This window comes from Bactrocera oleae, chromosome 6 (assembly GCF_042242935.1).
Source record: "Bactrocera oleae isolate idBacOlea1 chromosome 6, idBacOlea1, whole genome shotgun sequence".
Lineage (NCBI taxonomy): Eukaryota > Metazoa > Arthropoda > Insecta > Diptera > Tephritidae > Bactrocera > Bactrocera oleae.
This window is the reverse complement of record NC_091540.1, coordinates 39,854,694-39,877,521: the sequence shown is the minus strand read 5'-3', so window position 1 is coordinate 39,877,521 and position 22,828 is coordinate 39,854,694. Positions and strand designations below refer to the sequence as shown.

Below are 22,828 nucleotides of genomic sequence, written 5' to 3'. Positions count from 1 at the left end.
TAAAAGATGATATATTTGTTAATTTAAGTATGAACCATGGTTTTAGGTGTTTTTTATAAAATTCTTGGTAGGCATATTTCCCCGTAAAATCTTTAATTTGCTTCCAATTATCAAGAACACTGTCCAAGAGCTAGCTAGTCAGTAGCGAGGAAGGTTAGGAAAATACCTTAAGAACTCAACCCGACCTTACTTTTTCAAGGTTTTTAGCCCAAAATTTAATTGCAAGCCAGTTTTACATATACGAGTATAATTATTTTAGTTTATAAGAAAAAAGAAACGTTGTTGTTGTAAAGTACGAAAAAGGAGTATAAAAAGAAGATATTAAAGTACACAATAATGTTTAATATTGTCCTTTCAGAGTAATGGTTATACGAAACAATACATACGAGTATGATAAAATCAATTGCCACTTCCTTAAGGGGTCATTTACCCAATTCCGAAAGAACGCATTTTTTGGTGAATTTTGTTTTAAGAAGCATCTTACTTAATTAAAAAAAAAAAATAATGTTTATTTATAAAATTTAATGTACTTTGGTAATTGACAATTAAATTTGAGAAATTTTAGATATCAGGGGAGCCCATTTCCAGGACGATCTCCAAAAAAGGGAGTCTGGTGGTGAGAAAGCATACATTCAGTAAATTAGATACATTCTTTCTGCTTGAAATTTTTTTAAATTGATTCCGATTTTAAGTTTTTATAGTAGCTATATGCTATAGTTGTCCGATATCGGTAGTCCTGACAAATGGGCAGCTTCTTGAAGAGAAAAGGACTTACGTAAGCTTTCAAACCTATATCCTAAAAATGGAAAGACTAGTTAGCTTATATACAGACGGACATGGTTAAATCGACGCAGCGCGTCACGCTGATCATTTATATATATACTTTTTATGGTCTCAGAAGTTTTTTTTGTGTATTACAAACATCGTGGCAAAGTTAGTACATATGTATATCCTATTCAGTGTATAAAATTATCTTATAGTAATCTCTCGACATTTTACTCACAATATATTCTGATACTTTACCCTTGAGCGAGTCTACTCGATGCCAAAACTGAATATTTTATTATTTTATATACAAATTGATAGAAAGTAAACACACGCAAGAGACGTATACTACAGGTATAACTAGATAAACTGAGCTCAATTTCAGGACTATTTGAATTCAAAATTTGTATATTATTTTTTATATTTTTACATGAATTCACATACAAACTCATCTTTTACTTTTTTTCGCACAGGACATTACAAATAAGAAGTCATCAGAACATGGAGACTCTAAGGCACTTCAAACTGCTCTACCGCATCCAAGCATAATAGCTTAACTCACCACACAAATAACTTTTTGAGAAAAGAACATCAGAAGCTCAGCGCCTATTCTTTTCTTAAGAGCTGAAGTTTAATGGGTATAGCTCTAACGTAGAGTTTTTCTCAGTTCCCATCCATAACTCTACACCAAAGTAATTATATCGATTGCTCCAGATAAAACCTAATGCAATTAACTACCGATCAGTTATTAACGCTGCATTTGAAACGCTTAAAATTATTATTATTTCGTAATTAGACGTTAAATTTCTTGTGTTAATAGATCTGAATAATGAGACCAATACAATTTCAGATAAGAAAAAAACTTATTTTTCTGTTTCCAGAAGCTCTACCTGAAATGCAAATTATAGAGCATTAAGTCCAAAACTTCTGCCGACTTCTCATGGCTTATTTGAAAAAAATGATTCCCATGTATAGAATACATATCATTTAGACCGACTAGAATATAAGAACGTTAATATACATAATATGAAGGTCTTTTGATTTTAATTTCAAATGCAACATTACCTCAAGATTTAGAAAGTAGTTAGCAACGCTATATACAAAGTATAGTATAATAGTGACACACATGTATAGATATGAAATAATTTACTCATAAAACGGTAAAAGTGTCAAACAACTTTAGTTGCAAACCGTCCATCCCTCTAAACCACTTGTGTAGTACCACATCCACCCATGAAGAAAAAGTCATCTGTAACGTTTATACTCTCTTTCTCTTCTCCACTTTTTACGTAGTGTTTATCTCTTATTCACTTTTTCTCATACAAGTACAAACATCTTTCTTTCTCTTCTAAATATGCTATATACCCAGTACACTCGTACTCATTTTCTAATAAAAATCATAATAAACTTCGTATTTCACTTATAGTTTACAAGTCAAGGCCGCTGTTGGTAATAACCTATAGTGTTAATGCCGGCCACAACAGGTGTGATATATGTTAGCTTCCCCCTGTTCAAACAAACTAACGATGCGGGCAGCTCATTTGCTTACCGCTGTGTCTTAAGCAATTAGCATTTATTTAAAAAACAATCAAAAAATATAGTTATCACGCTGTTGCGCGTTACCCTCCCCACACAGTTACCCATCCAGTTAATTTTTTCCCACAGAGGGAGCTGGCGGCGAATGTTACAAATCCAATTCGAACGCCACAATTAATTCTGATTAATCACAATGAGGCCACACCTGTGTCGCCTTTGCAAGTGCCAAGCACAGGCCAAGCTTCCCATTATGTAATTATGCATGTAAGTGTATTCATTCAGCAGAAATTTAGCGTAAAATGAATCATAGCCGGTACGTGCACATTGGCACAGAAATAATAATAATAATAGCAAAGCGTTTATAGTCTAAGCCAAAGCGTTCGCTTTATATCAGCAATCCGAGTTAATTATAAAATCAAAGCGTAGAAAAGCGAAACTTGAGGAAAAAACTTGTTGTGTTGGCATTACAATTGTACAGCGCGGCTGCCAGCAGCGACCAGTGAGTGCCATGTCACGCAGGCGCAAATCTCTCAGCGCTCGCTTCTCGCATGCATTTGAACGTTTTTCTCAATAACGACAGCAAGTAGTAACCGCTTAGCCACACCGGAAAACGGCGAACCTTCAAATGAATTTTTGTTTTGTTCTTTTTTCAGTTTCATTCACACAACTCAACTTAATTATGGCAGGAAACTTGAACATTTTATCCAAATACTCACCATTTTTTTTATTTAACTGAATTAAAGATAATAGCTCAAATTGTACTCAAACTCGCATAAAAGTACATACGCGCTTGGGTCCACATATTTGTATTTGGCAATTACCGAAATTATTGTGCACGCAGCAGATTTATAATCTAATTTTCGCACTCACCATTCACTATGAGCGGCCTAGGCCTGGAGCCGTGAATGTATTGGTTTTAATTGATGCTGAAGGTGGCTATTAACGCGCAATTATCTGAGCGTTTGCTTGTTTTGAGATCTCCAATTCCGCGCTGCGTTTATAATAAATTAGCGCGCATTGCGTATACGCCCCGCACGACCATGACGACAAACAGAGCGCACTACATAGGCAAGACATTACTTAAGCAAACCACGATAACCAGTAGTGAACGAGTACTGAAAAACAATATTCCATATATTAATTCGAATTGGAAGCCGCCGTTTTACTACAATGAACTGGGTCGTGGTTCCTTTAATGCATTAAATTGGATTACAATTGCAACAATTTCTAAGTAATCGCTTTAATTGAGAAGTAGAGGCCTTAGTACATGCCTAACATAAACAAACGTCAATTGCAATGTATACCTAATCGAGTTTGATATGGAGTTATACATAAAGTATATACATAAGGGTAAGGATAACGAGATGCGTTGAATTCCCGGGGACGGTCTCTCATCTGTCGATGTAAGCGGTAACTTGAGTAAATATGAGATATGTTGATAAAACTTGGCACCCAAGTATTGCTATATTCAAGCCACAAATTCAAATGTGAAACTGTAATGCGCGGCATCGCCCCCTTTTAAAAAGATATCAAAGACTATTCTTCTAATATCAACCAAATTTTGTTCCTAATACTACCCTGATATTCTTATGTTTCCATATAATTTAAACTTCCATCGAATTCTCTCACTTTATAGTATATAAATCAACTACCAATGAAGACATCAGAATTAAACTTTACATAAATAGTTCCTACAAGATAAGTAAAAAACTTCGAGGACTCTATAAAACATATACAAGTATTAAAACATATACTTGTATATAAATGATCAGCATGACGCTCTGAGTTTTCCGCAAAGAAATTATTCAGATCGGATTACTATAGCATATAGCTCCCGTAAAAAACTGGCCGATGAAATTCATGAAATTTTTTGTATTTGTGAAGGGTATTATAGCCTCTGATAATAATATGGATGTAAAATCGAGTCAAGTATTTTCCACGTACTTAATTAAACATTCTTGAACTGCCGATTTACTTTGAAGGAGAGAATATTGATTATTATTCCTTGCTACTGGAATACATTCTAAAAATTATCACATTAAGTGTATTATAAATCGTAAAGAATATTCATTAATTTTTCAAAAATATTTAATCACCATAAATAGTTATTGTTTGCTTTTTGAAGACAAATCAAAACGAAATGGTCACAAGTAAGTTAATTCGGAAATCTAGTTGCAGTTTCCGTCTTTATTATAAAAAAATTCGAGGGAATTTTATTCTCGAAAGTTTTTGGCGCCGTTTTGTTGAAATTAGTAATCCTGAGAGCTTTTTCTCCCACTTGCGGGCTTCCATAAGCGGTTTCGGTTCGTACCTTGTATGTTTTGTTTGGTATTACTGAGCTCCAGTCTTTTATGAAGGATCTCGCCATGAGATCAATTGTAGCGCAATCATTTCTTAGCTGAAACACCGACTCGTTAACGCGCCACTTTACGCATTTTCCGACATCAAACGAAACTTCAGTTTCGCGCTGTCCCAAGAGTGTTGCAGTTAACGAACGCAAATCCAAATTCAAACAAATCTTGGCGGAGGTAAATGATAGCCATTGGTCTTGGCCAAATTGTGCATTTACCGCCAGCTTTAATTAATTGAACACCCATAATTACGATGTTTTCGACGTCAAATTACTGCGTGTGCACCTGAAAAGGAAATGCAAAATTGTTTTCTCGCAAATCAGTGCACATTTTGGCAGCGAAAAATTAAAAAAGAACACCAACAGAGATAATTGGCTTTAAGCAACACACGGTCGTCGGTGTTATGGAAACCTGCCGAATAGAGTTATTAAACCGAATATCTGAAGTGGGGGTTTCCTTCAAGTTGAGTGAATATATTCGATTGCGGCTGAGCTTGTTGTTGCTGGAAGATTTTTGAATTTGCGCTAATATCTACTAAATATTGAAATATGTATTTTATCTTGTTCGATGTTTGTGTTAATATATTGATCTTGTGCTAGCGGTTTCATTAAACACTAACGGCGATCAGGCTTAATCGCGCACTTGCACTTTCAATACACAATATATATATATATATATGTATATATATATAAATTAAAAGATTCATGTACAGACATACACAATTGCACATTGTAGTTATAAAGGTATGATTGATTTTTGACGCATAGCAAGTACAGACGAAGTGTTGTTATTGTGATTATGCAATACCTTGTCCAAATAATTTATGAGTACGACTTAACGTGCTTAGTTTTCCAAAAGAAAAAAAATAAATGTTTCCATTTGTGTACACAACTCTCAGAAGATGGTGTAAAATGAGCAACTTACCTAATAGCTTTTCCTATGGATATATAGCCCTACCGCCCGTCGAACAAAAAATACAAAGATGTTATACTAGACTAAGCCACATATTTCTATATCCTTATTATATTCAAGATCTATACTAAAAATGAACTTGTATTGGTCTAACTGATTTATATTATGCAGTATGTGTTATATAAAATCATAACTATGCTAGAAATATTTTAAGTTAAGGTACCAAAGGTGCAACACAATTCCTAGTCCTATAACTTGAGCCGAGCTTATTCTTGCACTCAAGCTTCTGCCAATGTGCTCAATATGTGCGGTATGTACGTGGCATTCGCTGACTGGCCAGCACTGCAACCAACATCGACATGATGATCCAGCATTATAGTGACAAACAACATCTGCGTAGGAACAGCTCAGCAGAACAACAAATAAACTCAACTATGAGCTTATAGAGCAGGTCACTTAATGTTAAGTCGAATGATATTGAGACATTATAAGAATTGCAATAAAGTCACATCGCAATAAATAACAAAATAAAGTGAAATTGTATTAAATTAAAAAGTACAGAGCATTATCAAACAATTTATAAAACTATTAAAAATGGGAAAATTATAAAACGTTATTAAAGAAAAATTAGAAATATGAAGAATGTTGAAATTGCTTCGCGAGTGTTTGAAAAATATTCCGCGAGCTCTTTTTTGTATATGGCAACAATCTTCACCGAGTAAAACTTCCAGTTTCTAACGTCTAAGACTTTCTTCGCCTTCCAAGCCAAAATCACCAATTTCAAATGCAGACCTCAGTATACATATACTAATAAAGCCCTAAACTTTCCGACGGTACCTTTGGTATAAACGTGAAGTTCTCCAGAAAGCTCTTGCGATCCGCAAAGAAAGAAAGCTCTTGCATCCTGACAAACTTCAAAGTGTTCGTAAACATAATTTAATATTGCTTAAAGTGCGTTAAAAAATATCGTTTTTCCTTTATGCGATCAAATAGCCGAAAACAGTTTTTAATTTTTTGTAAATTAAAACATTTTCAATTGAAATCACTGACGCGTACAATTCGGTAGGCTTTTTCGATCAGCCAAATGCACCGGGGTCCATATATTTAGTATCTGGGTTGTTCAAAAGTCATGGCCCGATTTCGACAATTTATGGCACTACTTGCGGAAAGTTTTATCCCGATATATTCATTGATGTGCTGGTAGTCAAAGAATCAAGTAGGCGAAGTCAAATTTGGTTGAAATTGGTCGGGTAGTTCCTGAGATATAAGATTTCACCTAAATATGGCCGGTGTAACGCCTATTGTCCTTTTATTTAGACCTGCTCCTATAAAGCTCTGCCCCCCATCTTATTTGTGATATTTAGTGATATTCATATTTTTATTTGTGGCGCATTTATTTTGTGAGCTATCGCACTTTGAGTAGTTTTCAACATAACCGTTATATGAGGAGTGGGCGTGGTTATTATCTGATTTTACCTATTTTCGCAGCGTGTAAAAAACTGCCAAAAATACTTCTTCTCAGGAAGTTGGCTTCATCGGTTTGAAAGATATGTACATTAAATCATTTAGGTGGAGGAGCCGGGGACCAACAGGTGTTTCATGTTACTGCGATCCCCTATGCCAATGTATCTTTATTTAGTCCTTAGTTATGGCACTTTATAGGTTTTCAGTTAATGGCAATTTGTGGGTGTGGCAGGGGACCTAATACGCCCATCTGCAATACCTACCTGTCTTGAGTACTAAGTAAAATATGTGGGAAGTTCCAATATCTCAATTTTAATCAAATTATCGTTTGCACATACAGACGGACAGGCAGACAGTCACCCGGATATCAACTCGTCTCGTTACCCAGATCAAATTTTTTATGTTACATATACATAACTCGTTAGGTGAACAAAACTATTACACTGTAGCAACATGTTGCGAGAGTATGAAAACTGCAAAATACAGGGAGGCTCACGAATCGTGGTACAAAAAACCGTAATACTTTTTTTTCAATCAATGCATGTGACTGGTTTCTGGGTGAAGTTCCGTCCTGGGACTATTTCCGAATTTGATTCACTCCATATACGGCAATTTTGCTTGCTTACATTTCCGTTTAGATCAAATTGGGCCTCATTAGACATAAACAGTCAATCAAGTTATTGTCTTCTTCGGCCATTTCAGTAATTTTTTGGCAAATTTCCAGGCGAATAGGTAAGTTTTGAGGGTTTAACCGGCTTATTATTTGAACTTTGTACGGAAACAGGTTTAAGTCATCATGAATTATCCGTTTTAATGACCGTCTACTAACTCCAAGTTGCGCCGATAAGTTGTAAGTCGAAACTCTCGGATTTGATTGAATTGTTGATGCAACAGCCGCGATTTTTTCTTGAACACGAACATACGGATCTCGATGGTACGGTCTTCTTACGATACTTCTAGATTCGCCAAACATGTTATCCAACCTCTACGCGGAGGTGTTCCACCAAAATGCCGTCTGAACTCCCTTTGGACGGAATTGATTAAATGTATATTTGGACTTCAGAGGTCTGACATCAAGCGCAGCAGCACTGCAACTAAATCCTTACTTTCAGAAACATACAATGAAAATATGTTGCGTTGGGCGCAGGGAAACATCAACTGTGATTGAAGCAATGTAATATGTACAGATAAGTCAACTATGATATTGTTTAACCCCTTGACGCGTGTTTTGGCTAAGAAAAGGACAAACATTTATTCAAAGAAGGGTTAAGCTCACCCGAAAGATGCAATTTACGTTGCGTTCTGCTTACGATGCGTTTCTGCTCATGGATTTGGGCGTTTCAAGTGCTTAATAAAAAGAGTTTACTGAAGGCAACTGAAATGCTTTGCGAAAAAAATAATTATGATTGGATACTGCAAAAAGACAATAATCCGAAACTTAGGAGCAGACTCTATACTCAATGCAAATAAAACCATCATATTGTTACTTTATTGACCATCACCACAACCAGACGCCAATCCAAGAGAGAATGTTTCGGCTTCAATGGAAAATATCAAGAAAGCATTTAACGTCAATAAAATATTTCATTCGGCTAATCCAAGATACCTGGAGGTCGCTTCCTGTGCGTATACTAGTGGCAATTTGCCATCAAAAATGTCAAGCTATAATACACAACGCGGATGACTGGAGCAAGTGTAGAATAAACGTCACCTATAACAAAGCAATGTGTTTTCAATAATTACCTACACTTTGGAAAATGAAAATGTTATTATGCTATAAATAATATACTGATTCTAACAAATATATACCTTAATTTACTTGTTACAACTTTACAGAATTATTTTATAGGTTCAGACAAGTTTGCAACCATATATTCTTTCTCTGATTTGTTTAAGGCTTCCTGACGAACCAGTTATTTGTATGTTATCTACTTACTTACGCCATAGTTTATTCCTATAAGCAACTGACTATTATGATTTCGTCAATTGGTACAGAAAAGTCTTTTTATACTACTTAACAATGTGCACGTATGGTATATTATGCATGAACACGACAAAAAGTTTTGTTTACTTATAGACATTATACACGTATAATACATGCAAACGTATGCTTAGGTGAGTATATACCATACATGTGGTTGTGTGTGTGTGTGTAACAGAATGCAATGCAGTAGTTGAACCAATTCGCGCGTCACAATTCACAACCGTAAATCAACAGCAGTGAGTGACGCTTTTGTTTCAACTTAACCCAGCCCATGTCTGCAACTCAAGTCTGTGGCAAGGTGCTTACGTACATATTGGCAATCATTAAAATGACAACCGCCAAACGCACATATCAAACTGGTATACAAATGTACACATAGATATAATTATGTATATATGTCCCCCTGATATTTCAGACAACAAAAAACTTGCAGCGATTACGTTAAAAAAGTGCTTTTATTCGGTTCATTAGGATTTCGTTTGATGCTTTTTGTTTTGTTTTTCGCTTGTTTATAGTATGTTGTATGTAATTTTTAGTATGTTGCAGCCACTGATGTTGCTGAATGCAAAAAGTGTTATAAATAAGTTCATAAGTTAGTAAGTTGACTGACAAATAATGAGTAAATTAAATATGTATTTTCGGTAACATTAAATTATATTTTATATGTGAAATTCTTGTATCAGAAGTAGCAAATAATTGTGAAATATTAACTAAATTTAGCCAAATCATTAAATATTGTAATTAGACATCCGATCTAATCAGACAGAAGATCCACTAAAACAGTTTCTGTTGTGTTCATGGCAAGCAATTGGTAAGCCATCTCATGAGTTCTCAAAAAGTTATCGGCGAAACCGCCACTGGCAAAAGAAACTTTCCTGTTTTGGTGAACAAAGCGATGATCTTCAGACTATATTTAAAAATGTAAAATTCTAGCTCGGCTTATGGGGTTATATCCACTTGCAATTAAAAAAAAATGCGGTTTTCTGGGTATTTTTTTGAAGAGGCATTTTATTAATAAATACATTTAAAAAATGTACGTTTACAGAATTTAATATATATTAACAGTCGATGATTAATTTGGGAAAACTTTGAAATTACTTGATTCCGTAACCGATATCCAGAAGGACCTCGAAAGAAAGGTGTCTGGCGGTGAGGAAAAGTTTTCTGCCTAAAATGTTCGGAAATTCAAAAAAAAAGAAAAAATATTATTATAATAGATAAAAACACATAGTAACTGAAGAAATAGTTAAAACTTTGATTTCTGGGAAGCTTGAGGGCTTTCAAAAAAAAGGTGGTTTTTTGTGTAAGAATCTATAAATTTCGAAATTACTAACGAAATATTATTCCTTCTATCATTACCTGATAAAATTTAAGAAAGTCATGTGAAATTATCAAGTCGATCGGTCCAACCGTTTCGGGAAAGTTTTTTTACCGGGAAAGTAGATATAACCCCTAAATGAATATGTTTCACGAAAATTTTAATATATCTGCTCACAGTTTCTCAATCCAAGCCATGTAATTAAATTTTCTAACAAAAACAAGAGTCGCTTTCCCTTAAACATGTTCCAAAACCTCTTCTATATAGAGATGAGCCACTGAATTATGAGATAGGTAATATAAGCTGTCTTCAATTCGACATTTCTTTGCTCGATTACTTTGTGAGCTGTTCGCTTGTTACAAAAAAAATATACATGTAAAAGCAACAAAAAATTATCGAGTTGAATTCGTACAAAAGGTATGCGGACATCTCATTAAAGTGATATAAGAGCTTTCTTCGATATCATGGCTCAAATGATAGTTATTCTTAAAAATCAACACCAAAAGTTTTTTTTTATATTTAAAAATTAGGCAAAATTAATTATAATTATTCATAGAAAACAATTTTATAACTAGGAAAGCAGAATTTCTCCACCAAAGATATGTTAACGCATTATTGCTGCGCATGTGTTGAACGTTTGTTTTACAACTCTTGACGAATCGAAATCGAAATGTTACGAAAAGAAAAGGCTGAAACCGTAAACGTATAGAGTGTGGTGGACTCCAAATTATTGAATATTTTCAAAATTTATTTCAATTCAATATATAAACACAGAGTAAAAAAGTAAGGAAGGGCTAAGTTCGGAAGTAACCGAACATTTTATACTCTCGCAAAATGAAATGGTATACTCGTTTAAGATTTCTTTGTGGATTGACCGATATTTTCGGTAGAAGATCAACTATAGGCACTGGGGTCCACATATTCAGTACCTAGGGGCTTGAACAGTTTTGGTTCGATTTAGACAATTGTTGGTCACAATGTGGCATACTTTAAATGTATTATTCACGCAAAGTTTTACCCCGATATAATAATTGTTGCTTGATATGCATACTGAAAAGTGAAAAAATCAGGTTGAAATCGGTTAAGGCTATCCCAATATATGGGTTTTCACCTAAAAGTGGGCAGTGCCGCACCCACTGACTAATTTTGCACACGGTTCCTATAAAGTCATCTCATACAATTCCAGAGATAAACATTTAATGTCTCTGGCGTGTTTAGTGCTTGATTTATCGCGCTTTTAGTAGTTTTTAACAGTACCGTTATATGGGGAGTGGGCGGGGTTCTCACCCGATTTCATCCATTTTCTCACCGTCGATAGAGATGTTAAAAGCATTTGTTCCCAGTGAATTTTTTTATTATAGCTTCAGTGGTATCTCCTAACACATTAAACTAATTAGGGGGCGGGAACACTTTTAAATAAAATTTTAAACTGCAGATGCCCGTCCCTAGTGTGATCCTATATACCAAATAAGAGTCTTGTATCTTGTTGTGAAGCTTAGTTATGGCAATTTATTTGTTTTTGATCAATGGCGTTTTGTGGGCGTGGCAGTATTCCGATTACGCCCATCTGCAACACCAACCGTCTTACGGTACCAAGAAATATGTGTACCAAGTTTCATAAAGATATCTAAATTTTTACTCAAGTTACAGCTTGCACAGACCGACGGACAGAGAGTCCCCCGGATTTCTACTCGTCTCTTCATCCTGATCATTTATATATTATATATATAACCCTATATCTAACTCGATTAGTTTTAGGTGTTACAAACAACCGTTAGGTGAACAAAACTATTATACTCTGTAGCAACAAGTTGCGTGAGTATAAAAAGAGAGCCACCTCACCGTCCAAGGATAACAATTAAACTTGTTCTGCTGTAGCTAATGTTAATTTAACATTTTATTTGTCGCAAAAAAAAGCGAAATCATTTCCGAAAAATTACTATAAAGGCGTTTTAATCTCATTTATAACAAGAATTCAGAAAAAAATTAAGAAGAAATGTTAGCCAAATTTCAATTCTCGTTACACAAAACTTCACGTACAAAGGCTTTTAGAATGAATCATATTAATATATTACACATACATATTGTAATATATATACCAAGGGAAGCATAGTTAAATTTCTTGTAACCACAAAAGTGTTAATTATTTATCCAAGCGCCTATAAATAGGCCGTCGAATAGTTAAACTAAATTGATATAAATTATACCGAAGATTAGCTTTGTGGCGCCTAAATGTATACTTTAGTGGTAATATATATGAGCTATAAAAATCAACACTAAACGCTTTAGTGCTAATTGGTGTATTTTAATAGCTTTGACTTGATTTTTATGATCTCATTACAATACAAATTGCTCACATTGCAGAAAGCGGTATGAAGAAAGAAATTAAGTTGACTAAGTCAATAACTTAGATACCAATGGCTCAACAGTTTACGTTGCTGTTGTGCAGAGGCGTTGGCTGTACATATCTACATATGTATGTTGTATCTCATATTATAGTCCAACGATTTCTTAACACTTGAGAAGTTTGCAAAATTTTAAATAAATTGCAAAATATTTCTAAATCTTTGGTAAAAGTAGCTAGGCACACATTTTGCTTGAACATCTGACAGTTAAGAAAAACGTGGTTGTCACGTGGAACGTTTTCATTTGGGTATATGGTAAGTGGGAAACAGTTATTCTTTATATTATTTTTGCATATTTAATGTGTGACATTTCTAAACGATACATTTGCTCAATGGAAAATATAACTATAATCATTACGAACCGATATCATAGTATTTGTTTTTGTTAAACTCATGTAAGTTTTTTTTGTTTTTTACTTACTTGCGCTTAAATATCTTTAATAATTTTGGATTTGGAAAAAGTTAGGTTTCTTACAAGAAAAGAAAGACTTATTGTTTAACAAGCACAAGTCTAGCGTTGTGCTCTTAGTCCATACTCGCACATTCAATACTACGTAAGTATATTTATCAGCATGAAGTACCTACACATGTACGGAAGAAACTGCAAAGAAAGAAACTCCAAAAACGGTTGTATGAATTTCAAAAGTGTAAACCTCGTTGACCGGCTAATATACACAACTCGCCACCTTAAAGCTCTCGCAGAATTCGCTTAGCTTTCCAAGAAAATTTTGTATTCTCATATGTATTGTACATGCATACATATTCTTGTGTCTCCTAAATTATTTTGTACAGTATTGGTATTATATCAAAATGATACAAATTTGGAAAGTATAGCTAAGTATAAAACCATACTGGGAAGTTTTAAAGATTTAAAATTAGATTATATAAAAAAATTTAAAATAAGCCGTGATTTGCTCATTCACCGCGAGATATAGAAAAAATAGTCAATATATAGTGGCTGAGCACGCTCTAGGATATTGAATTTTAGGACATAAAACTATTTTCAACCAATATAGGGTGATAAAGTTGTAAAATCTCCAAAAGCTCTGTTGTAAACATCATACACAGCAAATGATCGAATGACTAATGTTTTTCTAAAATAATCAAAACTCCAGCTAAGCTTAGCTGACTTAGGTATTGATAGGTTCTTTGAAGTATTGGTAATTTTCTCTGTTTACCGATTTCTAAGAACTAAGAGGAAATCAATTTGTTGCTTGAAAGACTCTCTTTACATACTTGGGATATAAATTATATAAATCCTATATAGGCTCTCATAAATAATTTCTTATTAATTAAACATTCTTAGTTAAATAAACTTTTCAATTTCTAATATGCGTGTATATCATTGTCAGGTCCCGTATTGTGTTGACCAATAAAATCTTGATATATTCTGTTTTGATATTTTTCGCATTGTCTTAAACCAAAGGAAAAAGTTGCCACATTATAAAATATAACACAAAAGCTAAAGAAATATTACAAACCGAAGTGGTTACTTGAAATAGCAGTTTAACATATTTGATGTGTGCTAATTAATAATTAACAAAAAACATAAGTTAACTTCGGTTGCACCGAAGCTAAAATTCCTTTCCGAAATAAAAAGCTTTCCATACAAGAACTTGATATTGATGGGTCGGTTTGAATGGCGGTTATATACTAAAATGATCCGCTATATGTGGCTTCGACAAATGAGCAGCTTCTTGGAGAGAAGAAGATGCGTGCGAAATTTCAGAGCGATATCTGTAAAACAGAGGGACTAGTTCGATCACATACGGGCATGGCTAAATCGACTCAGTTCGCCCCTCTGATCATTTTAATATATATTTTTTAGGAGCTGCGATGTTTCCTAACCGTGTTATACATATATAAATGATCAAAATGAAGTGACGAGTTAAAATTCGGGTGACTGTCTGTCCGTCCGTCTATGCAAGCTGTAACTTAAGTAAAAATTGAGATGTCTTTATGAAACTTGGTACACATATTTCTTGGTACCGTAAGACGGTTGGTATTGCAGATGGGCGTAATCGAACCACTTCCACGCCCACAAAACGCCATTAATCAAAAACAAATAAATTGTCATAACTAAGCACCACAATAAGATACAAAACTGTAATTTGGTATACAGGATCAAATTAGGAAAGGGCATCTGTAGTTTAAAATTTAAATAAATAGCGCAGTAAATCAATCACTAAACACGCCAGAGACATTAAATTTTATCTCTGGGATGGTATGAGATGACTTTATACGAACCGCGTTCCAAATAAGACAGTGGGCGTGGCACCGCCTACTTTTAGGTGAAACCCCATATTTCCATGTTATAGTGCGAAAATGGGCGAAATCGGATTACAACCACTTCTATTTCCCATATAATATTAGAGACCACATACATTCTAAAGTCTAGACTATAAAAACCGACATACTAATTTAAAACACAGAAAAACTCTTCTCCCCTTTGAGCTTGATATATACCGTAAAACCCCGAAAGTTTCGAATATTGCGCGCTTAATTTCACAGGAAAAAAGAAATATTTTTGGAGCATTTCTTTCTTGAACACAAATGTAAATCTGCAACAGTATTATTAACTGAAACCAATATCTTAATATATAGGTATATTAAGAGTATTATAAGTACTTTAATTTCTGTGAATAAATCACCCGAATACTTACAACTGAATAGCAGATGGACGATATGCAAGAAAAAAAATACGAAAATTTGATCAAACATAATTCACAGTTATGGCTTAGTGCATAATTACATTACAGTTACATCAAACTATTATTAACTTTTTTCCTCCACCTTTGTGGTTTTATAGCCAGACAAAGTGACGGTGTTAATGAAATGCTAATTTGGTGTGACTAAAGACAGCCGACACTGACACCTGACCCCTCTCCACAAACAACCTGTACCTTGTCTTTATTTTTCGTAATGCTTGCAAACGTTTACACAACGGTTTTTCTGAATTTACAATGTGACAACATGAAAGTTTCGTCGTAATTGACTTTTATAGTTCTGCAATCTGGTTTTAATTTATATTCCAAGATCTGTGCAAAAAGCATAAAAGATTTACACATTGTATGTATGTGTATGTATATATAATATATATTTTTTTTAGAAAACGGTAAATGTAATGGTTTAAATTTAACGTTGAAGGTCACAAGTAAATAAAGATGTGAGAGGAAGTCTATGCATACACAATTAGTAAATGTGTCTGAAGAGGTAAGAAATTAGTCGGCAATTAGTTATCAAATTAGCCCTGATTATACATAACTTAATTAAAATGTATATACAATGTATGTGTACTTCGATATGATTTATATTTAATTAATGTGAATTATGAGGTTTTCAATATACAGATAGGTTGTTTCCTTAATGATATAATTAAGACCTTTTTGTTTTTGAATTTGTTGTGGTTTGTTGATTTGCTAGCATAAGCAAAAAAAAATAAAATAAGATAAAATAAAATAAATGTTATTTGTATTACATTGGATCGCTAGAAGGAAGTGGTCTAAACGCTCAGTCGACACAAACAGCTGCTTAACCAACCCAGCAATTAACTAAAGCATAGTCATCATTGCCATTAGGGTGGTACTAAATAAAACCTTTCGTTGTTTAGAACTGCTTCTTCGACCATTGATAGAAGGTAGGAAAATATGATAAGTACAATAGTTTTGAAAATTTATTTTAGAGTACGTTTGGCTAGTTCTTCACAGCACTTCGTTAAGTTTTTCAGGTAATTGCCTTTTCTAAGCGCTACTTAAAAATATTTGAAACCCAAAATTATTATACTCTTATTTTCTTCACAAAAAAAAAGAAAATTACTTTGTATCCCTCAATAAATAAGCATTGTATCTCATCAGTATTTTTATACCCTGAACAGGGTATGTTAAGTTTGTCACGAAGTTCGTAACACTCAGAAAGAAACATCGGAACTCTATAAAATATATGTCATTTTAACCATGTCCGGCTGTCTGTTTGTATATATGCGAGCAAGTCTCTCAGTTTTTAAGATATCGAACTGAGATTTCGCAAACGTCCTTGCCTTTCCAATAAGCAGCTCGTCGCATTTGTCGCATTATTCTACTATAGCATATAGTTGTCTTACCAACCCAACGATCAAAATCAAGCTCTTGTAAAGAAAACTTTTTTATTTGGCGAAATATTTTCCCGTAATTTGGCACAGATTATTGACCAAAGCAACGCTACAATGATCGAAAAAAACTTTCACCATGGAAACTTGTTTATGCGTCAAGGGTATTTTAGCTTTGGTGAATCGAAGTTAACGTTTTTAATAATATATAGTTTTCCGTTAGAAACCAATTACTTTCATATATTTCAAATTAAATTCAAATAGCTAGCTCAAAATAATGAGAAATGTGAAAAGTTCGATAAATTCACAATCAAATTAAATGTCGGTCTTATTCATAAAAGTATGATCCGTATTCTATATCAAGCAGTAGCAGCTATGAAGCTGTCTATGATAGATCTGCCGACACACAATATAAACTTGCTTTACATCGATTTTCCGCAAAATTTCGGACTTGTAAAAAACAATGTGTAATTTTTACCGAATAAATGTCAGTTAATTGTTTTTAAAATAAAATATATTTAGGATTTACTAAATATTGGTAGTTTAAAGCATATTTGATTTAAATTTTTTTTCTTAATAATTGAGTCATGATTTGAAACACATAAGTGTACACTAAGACAAACCATAGTCTTTTTTTTGGGAAATTTTCGACTGGTCTAATCTGTTAAGACACATTTTGATTTTTATTTGTAAGACAATGAGAAGTCCACTTATGGTAGAAGCTATATATATGTAAGTAGACATTTCATAAATTAATTTATTTCAATTTATTTTTGTACCATAAATGAAAAAGTAAGAAATAAAATACTTCTTCAATTGTCAAAAAAAATCGAACAGACTGACCCTAATGCTTGCATGCATTGCTATTCATATCTTCACATTAAGTGATACCTGTGCGCCAAGAGATTTGTATGTACATACATACATATGTTTAGGAATCTTAGCAATGGGTTTTTGCCTAAAAACATCTCTTTATGCTAATTTTCTTTCATAGAATTGCGCTCTATTACCAAATCTGCTTTGATTTATTCACACGAAAACATCAAAGTTAAAACGAGTATCAGCTAAACAGCTGAGCGAAGAGTGTGAAAAATATCTTGCTGGAAATTGTTACAACAAGGAAAATAAGGAAGAATGAAAAGTGATTTATACGCTTTTGGAGTTCAATGATGCCGTGCGAACATTACCAAAAATAGACACATATGTGTTTATATATAGACATACAGTGTGAGCGAATTGTTTTCGTAACACATAAAATAATTTCTGTGAATTTGTTGAAAGCTACTACCTTAAAAATTGTTTTTTAAGAGGTTCTTTAAGTTCAAGGCTGTGACTTCATATAAAATCAACGTCATTAATCAAGCTTTAATTAACTTTCAAGCTATCAAAAGTTCTTTAATCTAGATATTATTATTAATATTTTTTATATCTATATTTACATATGTATATGTGTACGAGTATAAACGATCATGTCTAGAAGACAAAAGGTCTAATAAGAACATTTAGTGCTAAATACAGAACCACAATGAATTTTTATTATTAATAAAACAAATTAAATTTTACGAGTAGAACTTTAAAGAGAACAAATTACATAAAATATACAAAAATGGACTAAAGCAAAAACCAAAAAAAAAACAAAAAACAAATCAAATAGTCATCAAGACCAATCATAAATTTACAATTACTTTTAACATTTTCTCTATTCACACAAGTCTACGTTTTGTAAATTGAATAAAAGCTAAACAAGAAAAAACGTGAACTTCGTTGGTACCGAAGCTTGAATACCCTATATGCTTTAATAATTCGATCTGTATAATTTTTCGGGAAATTGAAGCACTACTACCTTGAACAATAATCGATTCATTTATATACTTATTATGAACAGTATCCCAAGTTTCCCTTTTGGTTTTACAAACATCGTGGCAAACTTAATATAAATATACACTGTTTGGGGTATGAAAGATATTTAATCCTTGCATATATGTACATATATCTGAAAATTCAGTATAGAATACAATTGATGAAACTCCTCCATTTCGGTTAGTAGCAATAACTCCTTTCTAATCCTTTATGTAATACCTATTAATAAATTATTTTATAATTAGTGTAACCGATGATTTGCAAGTATGCTTGGAATAGGCAGATACTGAACAAACATTTTGAGATACAGATGCCCTTGCGACTGTTCCTAAGCTCTTCGCGGCAACGACTAACTCATTCTAAATAATAAAAATATACCTTTTAATACCACAATTCGCAAATACATTTTTTTTTAATATGGCAACAATACTATTTTAAACAAAGTAATAATAATTCAAATTAACGTTGCTACAAATTTGACAGAAGGTTGCTCAGTTACGATGTTTTCCGCCTCGAAGTGTTAAGTGGTCACTGTCGGCCGCATCGCCTCAGTGCAAAGCTTGTAAGCGTTTGTTTTTACGGCAAATAATTTGTTAACTTGGTCAGTTATACTGCTGACCTACAACTACGCCACTAAATTGTGGGAGTTGGCATGGAGTCGTTCCCCTTCAGTGCACTTCGGCGTCTTGGCGCTCTATTCCCACGTATTTTTGGTTTACTTTACGCATTTTCTTAAATTATGGTTCCATTGTGTTTGGGATATTCAGTGCTGCATGAGAAACCATCTCAAAACTCTACAAAAAACTACAAAAAGTGTAAAAAAATAACTTCCACGGAATTAAATTTAAACTATGCTGGTTGGTGATATAAAATAGAATTCAATTTCCAAGTTTGGCATAGTTTTCTGGCAGCTACCGCATTGACATCATTCCAGAAAAGTACCTTAATAATACAGAATTGCAATATGTGTAACTTAGTAAGTTTTGAAAATACGGTTAATGAAATATTTCAATTCACGCTAAACACTTTTAATTTTCGCTATTAGCCGCTGCTACTTGCCTTCGTCCTTTCAATCGCCGCGATCCAGGCGCGCCCTAGCCTCAAGTATTTACCAGCAGTAGCTGAGCATGTCGAGTATACGCCCACTGTGGTCGGGCATACGGTGCACTCACTGCCCGCCGCAGTTTCACATCAGAGTCAAACCATTATACATGAGAAGCGTCCCTACCTTCGTCCCATAGTGGAGCATACGCCGATATTTAAGACCTACACGCCCGTTGTAAAGGCGTATTCACCTGTAATTAAAACTTATGCACCCAGCACAAGCGTCGCCTGGCCGCCTGTCTCATATGGACCCGTGTATACATCATCTTACGCCGGTTTGTACGATGGCTGGAGCTCGCCTAGCTTGAAGAGTGGTTATGGCGGCTGGAGCTCCGGTTGGAAACCGAGTACCGTTTATGAGGATTGGGATGCCTGGGCACTGAAGAAATAAATTATCGAGAATAATGGAAACAAAGTATTAATTTGGTTTGAATTAAGAAAGTGTTAAAGCTATATTGAAAATGTGATTGAATATGTAAATGTAAATGTTGAGACACCGATTGAAAGTGAATAAAGCATGCACAGCTTCAAATTGTGTTTTTTCTCAAATAACAGGAACATTTATTTCATTAAACCCGTAAGCCTAACATGGTTTCTTTAAATATACCAACGACGAAAATCTAAATATTGGCAACAGTTAACTCTGGATATAAAGTGCATAATCATCGTGACGGCAACAACACTACTGTTGAGATAATCCGAAAAAACGAGTTCTCAAAAACGAAATGCCGTATTTACTTGTATTCGGGCAATTCTGATTACAGTCAAGTGTTGTTATACAAATGTATACTGAACCCTTGATCAATATTAACAAACGGTGTTCTAATATAAGGGTCGGTCGCAATTAAACAGATAAATGATACGAACTCTTCTCGAACGAGTTGAAGAAGAACTGTGTATATAAAAATTGTATTCGTTATGGTCTGCGTTTTGTAATTTGGGATTTACAGGCATCCTCTACCATTAGACCGATCCTGGATTCGATCACAGCTTCTAATCAACATAACAAAAAAATATTCGCCGCCCAGCCGCCTCTCGCTCGGTACTTATCAGTAAAACTCCGAATATATTTCGGAGCAACTTCAAAGTATTAAACCAAATCGTTCACCAAATAATTTCGTTTGATGATGACAGCTGAACTTATTAAATTTTTTCTCAACCAACCTCACACTTAACCGCTTTACTCTTATATATTTGAAGTGCTGATATAGTAAGGCTTGTTTGTAAAAAATTTTCTTAAATGTTTTTGGATTAGTTTTTGTTTGGTTCACTATCGAAGATGGAAGATCGAAAACAGCATTTTCGAAAAATTGTACTATTTTACTATCAAAAGCTTAAAAATGCAGTTCAAGTAAAGCGAAAATTATATGATGTGTACGGAGAAGATGTGTTGACCGTACACCAATACCAAGCTTGGTGTGCGAAATTTCGTTCCGCACCATATCCTTGAAGGCCTCTTGAAATCGATGTGGATAAAAGTCGTTGATCGATACGAATCATTGAATAACAACTCGAGACATTGTTGAAAGATTAAATTTATATATATATAATAGTTTTATTCATCGGTTGCTTGTATCACCAAGAACTAATTGAAGTCAATATAGAGTTATATATATATATATTTACATAAATGGTCAGAGTAACGGCATGAGTTTAAATCCGGGTGACTCTCTGTCTGTCCGTCCGTCTGACCGTGCAAGCGATAAATAAGATATATTGATCAAAGTATATCACTTTACCTTACGAGAGTATAAAATGTTCTGTTACACTCGAACTTAGACGTTCCTTACTTGTTAATATTTAGTTCATACCGCGGTAAATATTTGAAAAGTAGAACTATTGTTTTTGTAGAACGAATGTCTTGATATTAAAGTCGAACTATACGAACACCTAAGTTAAAGAAGAGTAACAGAATACATCGGCAAATATGCTACTTACTACTCTAGCCAATCACCTAAAGGATACAAATAATACCCGAAAACTTTTAAAAGTTCCAGTTTAAAACGAGCGTTTCTTTCTAAATACTTTATTCAACATATCGCTGATTTCGAAGTCAACAACGTTTTTAGCTAATTATTCCTTAAAAATATGTTACTCATTATCACAAAATCTGTATACAAAATCTTTTGTCCATTTTTATTATCCTTTGTCGTACGTTTACCAAGATGAGTAGTGAGTGTCGTAAGCCAAAGGCGCAGCATAACTGTGCACAACTGGAGCTGCGGCGTATGATTTGAGGACAGGGGCAGCGGCGGCATATGAGGTGTGCACCAGAGGAGCAGAGTGGATAGTCTTAAAGACAGGAGCTGAGACATAGCTGGTCTTCACAACTGGTGCCACCACATCTTCCACAACATGAGCTGAGCTATGCACAATCGACTGGCTTTGATGGGAGACAGCGGTGGGAATGCTCTTCACCACGGAGCCAACTTTAGCCAAGACGGGTTCTTGGTATGCAACAGCTGCTGGAGCCGAGTACACAACTGGGCTTTCATATAAGTGGCTTGGGGCAGCGGCGGCAACGGCGACGAGGGCAGCAAGAACAAACTGCAGGAAGGTGGAAATAAATTGTTAAAATATGGTATTTTAAAAAATCTTACTTTAACAACGTCTCCTACTATAAAGTGAGGTTAACTTACCAATTTGTACATTTTGTTAATTTTTGTGTTTAGAGTTCGTAAGAATGAACGATTTTTGACTTTGGAGCGTTGTTAGCTGATTGATGTCTTTCGGTTAAGTATCCAACGCTTTTATACGCTAAAGAGTTCATGCTTTGAAAGTCAATAAAAACTACAATAGAAACATTAATAGCGGCATTTCAATAATCGTAGCAATAGCAAATATGCTGCAAAACCTTTACTGAAACGTGCAAGTCATAGACTACGCATGCGCAGACGGCGTTTAACTTACTCTTAGAAACACACAATATAATAGCGCGTGATTGTGAGGGCGATTGCTCACACACGTATACAACACAGGTGCGCGCTCTTTCACACCGCATAGCGGGAGCTGAAAGCAATTACGGCGTGAAGTTCAGATGAAAAC

At 34.2% G+C, this 22,828-nt stretch overlaps 2 protein-coding genes and 1 long non-coding RNA gene across 3 annotated transcripts; 1 reads left to right on the top strand and 2 right to left on the bottom strand.

The window, feature by feature from the left end:
* Positions 1–6,706: 6,706 nt before the first annotated feature.
* LOC118681334 (uncharacterized) lies at positions 6,707–8,984 on the bottom strand. Its single transcript, XR_004977059.2, has 3 exons — positions 8,838–8,984; positions 8,635–8,739; positions 6,707–8,566 (listed from the first exon to the last, which is right to left on the bottom strand). It is a non-coding gene; the product is annotated as an uncharacterized lncRNA (long non-coding RNA).
* Positions 8,985–19,556: 10,572 nt separating this feature from the next.
* Positions 19,557–20,315, top strand: LOC118681329 (uncharacterized). Its single transcript, XM_036365612.2, has 2 exons — positions 19,557–19,655; positions 19,725–20,315. The coding sequence occupies exons 1-2, from the start codon at positions 19,644–19,646 to the stop codon at positions 20,172–20,174; spliced, it is 462 nt and encodes a 153-aa protein (XP_036221505.1). The 5' UTR covers positions 19,557–19,643; the 3' UTR covers positions 20,175–20,315.
* Positions 20,316–21,793: 1,478 nt separating this feature from the next.
* On the bottom strand, positions 21,794–22,545 carry LOC118681331 (larval/pupal cuticle protein H1C). Its single transcript, XM_036365628.2, has 2 exons — positions 22,423–22,545; positions 21,794–22,330 (listed from the first exon to the last, which is right to left on the bottom strand). The coding sequence occupies exons 1-2, from the start codon at positions 22,432–22,434 to the stop codon at positions 21,941–21,943; spliced, it is 402 nt and encodes a 133-aa protein (XP_036221521.1). The 5' UTR covers positions 22,435–22,545; the 3' UTR covers positions 21,794–21,940.
* Between the last annotated feature and the right edge of the window lie 283 nt (positions 22,546–22,828).